This window comes from Ictidomys tridecemlineatus, chromosome X (assembly GCF_052094955.1).
Source record: "Ictidomys tridecemlineatus isolate mIctTri1 chromosome X, mIctTri1.hap1, whole genome shotgun sequence".
Classification (NCBI taxonomy): Eukaryota; Metazoa; Chordata; class Mammalia; order Rodentia; family Sciuridae; genus Ictidomys; species Ictidomys tridecemlineatus.
The window spans coordinates 67,922,675-67,935,249 of record NC_135493.1 but is presented as its reverse complement, the minus strand read 5'-3'; the positions used below and the strand labels follow the sequence as shown (position 1 = coordinate 67,935,249).

At 41.7% G+C, this 12,575-nt stretch overlaps 2 protein-coding genes across 9 annotated transcripts in view; both read left to right on the top strand.

The window, feature by feature from the left end:
- Arhgef9 (Cdc42 guanine nucleotide exchange factor 9) overlaps window positions 1-12,575 on the top strand; it is a 142,678-nt gene that overhangs the window by 25,959 nt on the left and 104,144 nt on the right. For 2 of the 8 annotated variants that reach the window (XM_013362821.4, XM_078034618.1), the window contains exon 1: window positions 1,045-1,243. The exons of 1 other annotated variant lie outside the window; for it this stretch is intronic. Coding sequence is in view for 2 of the 7 variants with exons in the window: in XM_005335218.5 (XP_005335275.2) it covers window positions 1,242-1,250 (9 nt within the window). In the remaining 5 variants the exon portion in view is untranslated. Of the gene's footprint in view, window positions 1-1,044; window positions 1,255-3,863; window positions 3,918-12,575 lie in introns of those variants that run through there. 5 more of the 8 variants (XM_021733173.3, XM_021733172.3, XM_021733171.3 and 2 more) reach the window with 5 other exon arrangements.
- Window positions 371-1,135, top strand: LOC144371714 (uncharacterized). The gene has a single exon (XM_078034619.1). It carries the CDS (start codon window positions 854-856, stop codon window positions 1,031-1,033), a length of 180 nt encoding a protein of 59 aa, XP_077890745.1. The 5' UTR covers window positions 371-853; the 3' UTR covers window positions 1,034-1,135.

Here is a 12,575-nt window from a genome sequence, read left to right as displayed (position 1 = left end):
CTGTGGTCACCTCCTCCCTCCCTGCCCAAGCTCGCTCCCCTTCAGCCCCTTTGGCTGGCTCCCTCCCTCTTTCCCAGTCTCTCCTTTACCTCTCTACATCCCCCTCAACCCACCCCCAACAAGCCTCCCCACCCCCATGCCAAAACTGACTGCCAGTGGCTCCGGGTTCGTTGGAATGGAGCAAGCCAGCTCAGGGAGTCTTGGGAACTCCGATTGGCTGCCACAGCTAGCATGCCAGCGCAAGTCCCGCCTCCAGGCTGCGTACGCGCTGCTGCAGCATCTGCTATTGGCGGGTGGGCCTGTCAGCCGCTCTGGCTGCGGCTCACGCAGGCGCCCGCAGTCTCTTGGTGAATAAAAAGGCAGCCTACGGGCTGAAGTGGGGGTGGGGAGAGGAGAGGAAGAGGGCCAGCGAGCAAGGGCTTGAAAGAGTGGCTGGCAGCCTGGAGCCCCTCGAAGAGAGCGAGCAAGGAAGGAAGCCAGCTTAGGAAAGCAAGCGAGTTAGAGAGAATAGGGGAGACTGAGACTGACCGCTAGCCAGGCAGGCGGACTGACGCACGCCCAGACAGACTCAGGCGCTGGAGAACCTCTGATAGGTTCCTCCCGCCTTTCCCTTTGAAAACCAGGATTTTGCTTTTTCCTTGGCGCCCGAGAGAGAATGCTGGACTCTGCCGTCTTCAGCGCAAGCTAAGATTTCTCAGCTAGGGAAGGAATAGCAGCCCAATCCTGAGAAGGGGGAAACAAGCGCCCCTGTCCCCATCCCCCTCCCCTACCCCCCCCCACCAAACTCGGGCGCCAAACCCAGCCCTTCCCTAACCATCCGACTTCCTCCTCTCCTTTCTAGCATGGTGGCTGTATGGACAGTCTGACAGAACAGAGACTGACATCTCCCAATCTGCCGGCCCCCCACCTGGAACACTACAGTGTTCTGCATTGCACCATGACCCTGGATGTGCAAACTGTAGTCGTTTTTGCTGTGATTGTAGTCCTCCTGCTTGTCAATGTCATACTCATGTTTTTCCTGGGAACGCGCTGAATGGAGTCCAGCCACCTGAGCTGTCGCGAACTCTCGCTTTGATTTCATCCCGAGAGCCACCGAGAAAAAAAAAAGAGAGAGAGAGAGAGAGCGAGCGAGCAAGAGAGAGAGAGAGACAGAGACAGAGACAGGGAAAGAGAGGGAGAGAAAGAGCAATTCTTATTCAGGGGGGAAAACGTTTTGAGCTTCAACATGGCCTCGCTGTGATATGTATGACGTTGGTATATTATCTATCCCTAAATCTTTTGTCATGTCTTGTCTTTTAAGTATGCCTGTGAGTGTAGTTGCTTATTGCTTGAGTGAAATTTTTTGATAAAGAAATGTTTTCTATTTTAAGTGTGCATGCGTGTGTGCATCCTCCATCTGTGTGACGTTCATGGGGCAAGCTCTGCGTCCTTAACAGTGGCTTCGCTGTTTGTGGTGTCTTGTCAACTCATTTTCTTGAAAACTACCTTTAAACTCCATTAGGGAATTTTATTCAAAATTTCTCTCTTGCCATCTGGAGTGCATTTGGGTTTGTTTGAGGTGGGGGTAAGGGGGAAGGGGTTTGTGGAAGAGCATGATGAATTTTTGGATCTTAGGAATGGCAGTTGTACACTGGATATTTAGAAGGGAAAAAATTGATTCAAGAAATGGATTTAGGGAAAATGATTCTTTAATCTATAATGAGAAGCAAGAATTTGGGAAGTGACGCGGTGGGGTTCCTTGAGCTGGCAGTTGGTGACTCTGTCCTTTGAATCTCAATTTGCTGTCCAGGGTTCACAGTTTCCAATTTGGAAAGAAGCCACCTTTAAAGTATTTCTTAAAGCATTAAATATCAATTTATTTGGAATCATGGAATGGGATATAAAAATGTTCTCTGATATTTTGAATTGGCAAGAGAGGACTTTGACAAGACATGTTTGGGCTTCTTTCCCCAGAGATTGTACCCCTGGATTTGAGTTTGAGGATTTTTTCTGGTTCTCATCCAAAAAACAAAATCCAGCTTTTTACCTACCTTGGGAATAATAGTATTGGATGTGTCTCCTTTGGGGTAATTTGCAATAATGTTCTTGAACTACATTCTAAATAGAACTTGATTGCTTTGATGACAAAGTAGTGGTGGTATTCTTTGCCTTCTTGTTTGTTGCTTTAAGAGCACAGGTCTAATTGACACATTACCATAACTGAATGTATGTAATGTGCTAAATTGAGTTTTGAGCACTAAAAAGAGGTCTAGATGAAATGGGATGAGAGCTCAGGAAACATGAGCTGGAAGCTACATTCCAATTTGAGATGTCTGCTTGTTTGTATCATATGATGGTGGTGGTTGCTGTTATTATTTTTATATTTCTGTTTCTGCTAAAAAAGCTCTTGGAAAAACTAGGAAAATTTTGTTTCTGATGCCAGTGTACACATTACTTTTTTTTTTCTCCTTTGTTGATGTAGGCAGGTCTTCCTCATTCCATTGCTTACCTGACTTGAAATATTGCTATTTCTGGCTCATGTAGCAATGAATCAGGGTTCATACACATCCACACACATTCTCCCCCTACACTAATGTGGGTGGCTGCTCATGTATGATGTGCAAATCTGCTGGCATTATGCTGTCAAGTTCCATGGCATTTTGTTGAATCTCTTTGGAACTGATGATAAAGGGAGAGGGGCTGTGAAGGGGTCCTTCTAATTGTTCTCACTACAGGACCCAGAGTTATTTAATGGCGTCAGTCAAGATTTTGAGCCTCAAAGCACATTCTTATTGACTCAGTGTGGGTGAGAGGCTGAGTTGTGTTTTTATGTTTTTTCTTCTTTCGTACCACGGTATAAACATGATCTGGGAGGTTTGCTGGCATTGATTATTATTGATTACTCTTTGGTCTCTTTGTGAAGACCCCTTGTGTGGAACCAAGAACTTGTTTCTTTGCAAAGAATCTAGTGAGTTGTTTATTTTTGAATCTGTTAGCTCTGAGAGATATTATTTAAAGTAAGTTTCTGTCTTACCTGGGTACTTTGTTTTTAGACAGGGTTGGAGAATGGGGAAAAGACTGGGCAGCTGCAGACTGGAATTTTCTTCATTCAGTGGCTATTTGACCTTGGGGAATTTTTTTCCTTCCTCAGTGAGTTTGGGATTCCCTGTAACATTGACGTTTTGAAATGATTGGACTAGTTAGTTGACTTCCAAGTTCTTGCTTTCTATAATTTGGGCACCCATAAGTACTTTCCAGTTCATCCCCTTTGACTGGAAAGTCAAGTGAAAAGGATAGTGATATGTTAATTAAGAGATGATGGGAGGAGAGGCTGAATATTTTTACTAATATCTGGAGAATTTCACCTAAGGAATTTTTGTCCTACCTATGTGGTAAGGAAATGGGGATTGCAACACTGAATTCTTTTTGGACTTTTTATTTTCACTAAAGGGAGAATGGATTTCTAAGACTAATCTTTGAACCTGGCTTATGACTAAGTAGTGTCATGAAATGCCTTCCCCCTGGTGCTTGACAGACCCTTGGCAAAAAGCCTTTTGGAATGTATGTGTCTAGGGTGGTAGCAGTATGTTTGTGGGAGTGTGTGTACGCCTTTCTCTGTGTTTGTGTGGGTGCACACTCCTGAGTGTGGATGGAGGGTGGTGGTGGTAGGAATGAGGAAAGACAGCACTGAGTTCCACAGTTCTGAATGGCCTCCTTGTGCTAGGGCTTGTGAAGATTTAAATGAGACTAGGATGGATGGGTGTCACCCATGCATCTTTCTCCTACCACCTAAAACCCCTCGGGCTTTATGGGTAGCTTGAAAAACCCTTCTACCAGTAATTTAGCTACTGTAGTTCACACCTTTCAAATTCATTTTTCTGTAGGTAAATAAGGGATGGAGTTAGTCAAATGGCCGGTTTTCCTGGAACAGCCAAAAGGTAATTTGGGCAGTAGAGAACAAAAGGTGGCAAAGTGACTTTTTACTTGTGTGAATCCTAAAGGTTTGGCATTTCTCCTTCAGAAGTGTGAGGGCATGCAAAAAGAGAAAAGAGTGGGAGAATATGAGAAATGCAGTCCAGAGAAATGGAACCCTATGCATTTTGATCTGTTTTCTTTTTTCCCTCCTCCTGCCTCCTCTCTTAGTCTTTCCCCTTTCCTCCATTACTTTTCTTCCTTTTTCTCCCTTCCCTAACACCACCCCTTCCACTGGAAGAGGATGAGAAGTAAGAGGGCTTTTCCTCTTTGAATTGCCATGACTTTTCCCCATAAATGTCTTTTTCCCCCTTTCCTCCTTTCTGATCCATTTGAGTATAGGATAAGCTTTTGCTACTAGGAGGGGCAAAATCCCAGCTCAGGGATTTTGGTTCCCAGCTTCCCACCCAAGAATTAAAGAAAATGGCCTCTACTGGTATCCTAGCAACCCCTGTATCACAGTGCCCACTGAACTTCAGAGCCTGTCATTTAAGGGCCCAGGCCCCACATCTCCTTATAAGGGATACAGCCAAGTGGGGCTTGGAAAGGTGCTTTGGGGGAGGGAAGACAGAAAGAACAAAATCTTCATTGGCTGCAAATGCCTAGAAAACACGTTCACAACAGGCATACAGAGCCTAGCCTTGCCTAATCATGGGGACTGTTTATTGGAAGACTCATGGGTTCAAGTATCTCTATATAGTTACTACTCCCTCCTTAAGTTTAGCTGATCCACTGCCTAACTTTAGTGTAGAAGGTCTGCAGGTTCTGAAAAATATTTTTTTTCCTCACCCTAACTTTTGACTTCAGCAAGGAGAGTAAAGTGATAGCTGTGTGGGAACAAACTGAGCACTTTTCTTTTGTTAAGAGTGCTTCTGTCAGAACCTGCAACATCTGCTTGTAGAGTTTACCCCAATTTTGTTTGAGGCTTGGGGAAACATGACTAACCCAGCTGTAGTGTGCATTTGGGAGGGGATGTTCTTTCTGTGATTCAATAGTTTCTGACTGGGGAAGTTGGACAAGTTGGAAGAGTCAGTTTGATTGTGAAGCTGGTGAGCAGGACTTGGAGTCAGCTTCTGGAGCTGAGGGATTCCAATAGTCTTGTGGGTGAGGGGCTGTAGTGTTCTATAGTGAGGCCTAGATAGTACTTGACTGATCAGATGATGCACACTGGTAGTTCCAGGGATTATACCGAAGTATGTCCTCTTTAGTCTGCTATATCAACCTATGATCTCATTTTTGGCTAACCAAGTACTTGCTTTTAGGTATGAGAATTGAGCCATTTCTCCCAAAATAACTGCCTCTCCAGAAGACTTCATACAGGGATCTATCTCCAGTGGCTTTGCCCCAAGGAATGGGATGGAGGAGGTGAATCTTATACTCTCTAAGCCTTATTTCTAACACTGCAACTTGTTCTAGGTGGAGTGTATCTCTGGCTTTCCAAGAATCTTTGATTAAAGCTTAGCTCTTCCAATATGTGCCCAGAATTTTTTTTTCTTCTCTCTATAGGTGGATCTAGCTCTAGAGTATTTAGTTCATTGTACTTTTCCCTGGCATCAAAGTACAAAATGGAAAAGGCCCTCAAGGAGAGTGTAGGCTTGGGAAACAGTCCAGTAATGGCTATATTAATAACCCTTTTTCAGTGCATGGGCCTAATAAAGTTTACAAAATAAGTTACATACTTTCTAATTTGACTATCACATAATTCTTGTGAAGTTGCAGGGATGATTGTTATTCTTTTTTACAGATGAGGAGAGCAAAGGCAAGAGAGATTGGTAGGATGAGAGTGGGTATTCCTTTCCAACAGAGAGGTGGGAGAGTCAGAGTCAGATCATTCCCAGCTTTGTGAAACAGTAAGGGGTTAGGTGGGGAGGAAAGTGTGTGTGAGTCATGCCTGAAGTCATACTAGCTTCCTCAGCTTTACTTGCTTTCATTTTTAGTGCTTTTTAATACCTTTCATTTGTATAGTGCTTTTGCACAGAATTCGTTAGTCTATGAAATGCCACCTTTTTGTCTTGGATATATATCAAAGAGTTCCCTTTAGTCAGACTTCTGAAAAGACACTATTTGGGATCTTCAAGGTTAAAGCCAGTGTGAATTGCTGAACCCTAAAATACAGAATGTTTTGAAAGAACTGCCGTTTTTATGCAGTTGGCCTTCTTTTTGAAACACACGTATTTTTCTTTATTTCTTTAAAAATGTGCTGCCCAGAACTGATCATGCTACTCCAAGTGCCACCTGGCTGGGATCAAGTACAAAGGGACTTTGATCTATCTGTGAAATGTCTAATAATGCATCCTTCTACTGGTTCTCAGTTCTCACTGAACATTTAGATCACTTGGGGAGATTTTAAATACCTATGCCAGATCCCTACTCTGAGAGTTTCTGACTTAATTGGAATGGGCTAGGTCTCAGGCAGCTTTTTTTTTTTAATTTAAAGCTTCCCAAGGTGATTCAAATATGCAGCCCAAGTTAAGAGATACTGCATTAGCCTTTGGAGCTTATAGTTTGAAACCATTTCCTATCTGGTCCAGTTCTCTATTCCCTTGTGCAGTTGGACTTTTGAACCAATTTAAATTTTTTGAACCATACTTATTAATGCACACTTTGTTTGGTTGGTTCATTATTCTAGTGTTTTATAACTTTAAATGTTTTTTCTCCATGCTGTGCAATAAATTAGCAGTTTCTTCTAACAGTATCAGTTAAGCTCTATTTTACTTGGTGTGTCATTGTTTTAGTTTTTGTGTTTTTTTTTTTAAATTTACTTCTTCATGACATATATAAGATTACCAGTCTCTTCCAGCATTGTATCATTTGAAAACTGAGTAAGGATCACTCAAGTTGTTGATTCAAAGTAGTATTTAATATGATGAGGTTAATACTCTTCTGGCATCTCACCAGGGCCCCCTCTTGGAGTTGATTTTTGTTTGTACATGGTCAACCAGTACAGACTCCATAAGGCTGTGCTGTCATCTCTCCTACCAATATGTTAATGAGGATTTGTTTTATACTTATAGACATCATGATATTCTAGGTACATAGGTGTTATTTCTGATGGTTCCTTCAGAAAAAGGAGTATAAGTTACTTGGCATCTTACTCTTGAAAAATCCAGTAGCAGTCTCCAGAGCTCCCCGTTTTCTTTCAATGCCTACAAACTATATGTTTCATAAATGGATCCAATAACACAACTATAGTTTCTGTGTATCACTTTCCTTTCCCCTATTTGGAAAACAGAGCATCATGGATGTAACTTTAAAACAGAATGTATTTTGTCCTCTAAGAATCCAGGAAACCGCACATGTTTTCCTTGTTGCTTGGCTGAATTGTTTCCATTAACCTAGTGGATTTCTGCCCTGGATGAACATTGGAGTCACCTGGGGAGTTAACAAGACTAACAACATTTCATAGAATCTCTGGGAGAGATCTGATTGAATTAGTCATGGTGGGGCCCTGGCATCAATATTTTTCTAAAACTTCCCTGAGGTGATGGGAATGTTCTGCCAGGGATGAACGAAAGAGACTGCTATGGAATTGTTCAAAGGAAATATTAGCTCAGTTTGACTCTAACTTATCACACATGGGCATAGGTAAGCTTTGCAGATGGTGAAATTTTATTCCAGGATTTGTGATGGCTTTGATGAATTCCAGAGGTTTGTGGTCACTCTGAAAAGAATTTAGCCTACGGAGTGGATAGTCTCGTGCCTATTTGTATTTAAAATACAGTTTGCTCTCTGTATCTACAGGTTTTAGTGCATCAACAGATAGAAAATATTTGAGAAAAACAAAAATAATAATACAATAAAACCTATGCAACATAACAACTTTGCATAGCATTTACATTGTAGTAGATATTATAATCTAGTAGAAATATACAGGAGATGGGGCTGGAGGTATACCTCGGTGATAAAGTATTTGCCTAGCATACGAGGCTTTGTGCTTAACCTCCAGCACTGATATAAAAATGAAAGATAAAAATAAAAAGAGTACACAGGAGGAAGTACTTAGGTTATATGCCAGTACTACACCATTTTGCATAAGGGTTTTGAACATCCTCTGATTTTGGTATTCAAATACGTCCTGGAACCAAGCCCCTACAGATACCTGGGGACAACTATAAACAGCTATCAGATTGTTTGAACCCTTCAGGAAAAAAATTCCTTCACATTTTTGTAATGATGCAAAGATTCTGCTAATTTGCTGGGTGACCTCAGATAAAAATACTTCTCCCTTCTGAAATTTGTTTTTCCTCATCTATAAAATAAGAATAGGTGGGTTAGATCCCTTTAAAGATTTGATCAGCTCTAATGTGTGCTCATTTTGTGAATAATATTAATGATCAAAATGATTGTGGAAATTATTCAAAACCAGTATGCAATCCAGCAATTCCTTTTAGCAGGTTTAGAATCACAGTGTGGTTATGGCGGTAATAGATTTGTATTCTTAATTGTATTTGGCTTATGTTTCTTTTGTAACAGGTGAAATATATGTTGTATTCTTTAAGCAAACACTGACTGTGAATCAGGGAAGGGAGCCATATAGTGAGTTGAATAGTGAGAGTATACCAGTTTGGGATTTAGCTTCTTGAAGAGATCTGCCTTATGAATAATTGATAATTATTATAGAATCATTTATAGAATCAGTCTCATAGGTCTGGGAAAGCATAGGAGATAAGGGACTTGCTCCTTTGACATCCCAGAGTCATTTCCTGTGATATTTTAAGAATTAATTAACTTAGTTAATACTGCCTCCTCTACAAATAGTAGTGAACATTTTGACAATATTTCCTATTTATTTTGTTGGCTTCTTCTTCAACCTAAAAGTTTATGAAAGTGAGGCCAAGAAAGAATAAGTGACTTTCTCAAAGCTATAAAGTAGGAAGTGATAGTGTCTGACCTAGAACCCAGGACTCTTGTCACCACATCCTTTAGTGCGTCCAATGTAGCCTGCATTTTGGATCCTGTGATCAGGATGCAGTCATGGCTTGTTGAGACTGAAAGGGGTTCTATTGACAGAACAATACTCAGGGGAAAGCTTTGAAGAAAGTATCAAAGAAGGCAACCAGGAGGAAGAAGAAAGGTGAAGAGAAAGATGTCTGAATTCAGCTTTTTCTTACCCATATTATTCTTCTGTGCTAGTTGCAGGTCACTGACAGGGATTGGACATTTGAGCTTCAAACACCAGGGTGAATATTTGGTAGCAGAGAAGAGGGAAAGTTGTTCTTGTGTAGTAGAATGATGGCATATAGAAGGCAGATCTACAATAGGAGAAAGAGCACTGGAAAAGGCCTCAGGAGCTCTAGGATCAAGCACTTGCTGTTAGATCTTGATCAAGGTTTTTCCCACCTGGACCTCACTTTCCATGTCACTAAAATGCAGAGTGTTTTTAACAGAAGAATCATGTTCTTAGATGAATGTTTAGCCAGAAACTTCTACACAAACAGGAGAAAGCAGAGTGGGTCAGCTTGAAACAGGCCTGGGGTGGAGGTAGAGGCAGTGTCTCAAGGTCCCTGTCAATGCAGAATTTAGTCAATAGGGGGGTTGAAGTTAGGAGAGAGGGGAAGGCTCTGCCCAGCTCATCCAAACTGGGAGAGGGGACATCCATGGTTGGGCTATTGAGTAGAGTTGGGTCATTCATTTAAGTGGCCAGGCTTCCCAGATAATAACTTAGGGAAGAGACTAATGTACCTGCAAGGTCTACAGCACCTTGCCTAGACTCCCCCTTGCCTTTTTGTAAGTGATAAAAGAAAACCACAGAAGGGGAAAAAAGTCCAAGGTTTCAGTGATGGATCTGATCTTGACTTTTCATGTCAGGCCGTTGCCCACTGTAAGTTGCTACCTTCCTTATAGTGTTCTGGTTCTGTGCTGTCATGGCTGGATCAGAGACATTAATACTCTTTTAGGTTTGATTAGAGAAAGTGAACTGAGAAGAGGCTGGGAGAATTAAGAGCAGAGAACAAGAGCATTATGTAACTTTCTGGAGGGAAGCAGGCCTGTCAGCAGTCCTTGGGGTGCCAGGCAGTGGGATGGGGGTGGGGAGAACAGAGAGTCTCCTGAAGGCCACATTAGCTCTCCTGAAGGCAGGGAGCTGTGGATTCAGCCCTGTGCAGAGTAGCCATCCACCCTCAGGGCCCAGAGGAGGCCAGCACTGTGCATCTGTAGCCAGCTCTGGGAATGGCTCTGGCAGCTGATTTCTCCGCCTGCCTGCCTTCATTAGAGGAGGGGATACCATGCACCTCTGTGCCCAAGCTGACTGCAGGAAGGATGTGCTAAGAACCCACCCTCCACCCCCTCAGAGTGTGGTGCCTAAAGGCAGCAGCTACTTTTAGCTGAACCACCCACAGCCTCTCTTCCACCCACTCTCTTCCTTCCTCCTTTCTCTGTGAACTATGTTGGCTGGCAAGAGGGCTGGGCAGTGGGTGCCTTGGCATTGGGACAGATACACAGGAGGAGCCAGGTGTATAGTTCTAGGAGGGGTTCTATAAGTCTGGCAGGGTGGCAGGGCTCAGACAAAAGCAAAATGATGAGAGTGCTTTGTGTATAGGGCCCAAAGGGAGTGGGGGATTTATTTCCTTTGAACCTTGCAAACAACTGAGGTGTTTTTCATACAAATCCAGATTGACCTGCACAGGAGAATTCAGGATTTATTGGACAGAACTTCCATATACCCTCTACTTGGATTTAGAAGATAGTAACTGAGTCTAATGAATACTGCTTTGATTTTTAACTCCCTCTCTGGAACATTGTCTTAAACTTTTCAGGGTTTTACACATTGACTCACTTGATCTTCTCTTTGATCCTGCAAAATGAATAGGGCACAAAGTATCTCCATTTCACAGATTAAAAACAAAATGAGGCTCAAAGACTCATATTTTCCAGCCTGGTCTTCTTGCTTCAGGCTCTGGAAGTCATAGTACTACTTTAAGTCATTGCCTGCTTCAGTGTCTACAGAAGGGATGCTAGAACTGCTAGATCTGATCCTCTCAGAGAGGACAATGATTTAACCAAGAAATACAGTAGTGGTAGTGCTCAAGCTAATACATGCATGATAAGGATTAGGTTCCTGGACCTGTGAGATGCACAAGTCACACTCGTCTTTTAGGGGTGATTTGGGAAATCTGTATGGTGCGATGGAAAACAGGGTCACTGAACTAGGAGTTTATATCATTTTTAGTTTGTGACCTTGAGTGAATTAGCCTTTCTGAATTTATTTTCTTTTTTGTAAATTGGGTCCAGTAAACTCTGAGAACTCTCTGAGGCAGAAATCTGTGAGTGACTGTCACAAGAAGAGATCTGACATTCAGTAGGCCCTCCATTAAATAAAGAGTAACATCTGCAAATATTAAGCTGTGCACTAGCTAACCTTGAACAAAATTTGTTCAAGGTTAGCATCAGTTATTACCAACATAGCACAGATTTAACTTCTTTGTGCCTCAGTTATCACCAACATAGCACAGATTTAACTTCTTTCTCTTGAAAGGAGGGGGACCCTATGACCTGGCCCATGCTTTAGGTACTGGGCCAAAAGCTTGGATTTTAAAAATAATAACCTTTCTTTTATTTACCCCCAACTCCATTCCCATGGACTCACACACATGTTGCTGTGAATAGCAAAATAGCTTTGTCCCTGTCTCCTGCAAAGCTAAAAGAAGAGCTTGAAAGAAAGCCAAAATTAATTGTGTTTTTATTTAGCACATTCTTAAGCCAGAACAACCTAGGCACTTGGCAATTAAAAACCAGTTCTTGGCCCCCAAATCCTTGGCTAGGATTTGTAATGAGCATTACTGGGTTTTCATGATATGATTAAGTGTTGTTTTAGAAATCACAGGCTTTTGACTAATGACCTACATAGAACAAATTGACACTGTTCACCTTTACATGCATCATTTTGTTTGGAACCTTTTCACTTCTCTTGGGGTAGGGCAAGAAAATAAAATTATCGTATAGTTTTCTTGACACATTAGTCTTTTTTCCATGATCATATGAGATGGGCAAGGCCAAGACTGTTCTCATATTATGACTAGGAAATTGACTCTTAGAAAATAGCTTTGATTGACTCAGATTAGTGGTTCTGCTTAAAAGACAGTTGTGTGCTAGGAAGAGCATGGCATATGGCGTTAGCAATTACCACCAGTCCACCAATACGAGGTAGCTTTGAGCAAGTAGTTCATTCTAAAGATGCCTTCTGCACTTTGCTTCTATCTAGGTCTATTTTTTTTTAACAAAAATCAGTCAAGACAGCAGAAAGAACTAGACAGATGCCATTAGATAATGGCATAGGTTACATTGAACCATTAATGGCAATTTTGGATACATCTTTTAGATCTACTATAAGTGTAAGTGAATATATTTTGCCCAGGAATGTATGAGAAGCTTACAGTTCTAAATTCTGTAGCTCTTTGTGCTCTGCTTTGTTTGTATGTTGGTTTTTTTTTTTTTTTTGGAAATTTTCTGGTCTTATTCTTACAGAGTATGCCTTGAACTTAAAAGCTGGTTCCTTACCCTCACTGGTTCCCACATTCATTCAAAAATATGAGGGAGAATGATTTGGATAAACCAAATGTTATTTTGCCTGGCTTTGGTGAAGATTGTATGTCCTGAGGTTATCTATTTATTCTTTTTAATCCAGA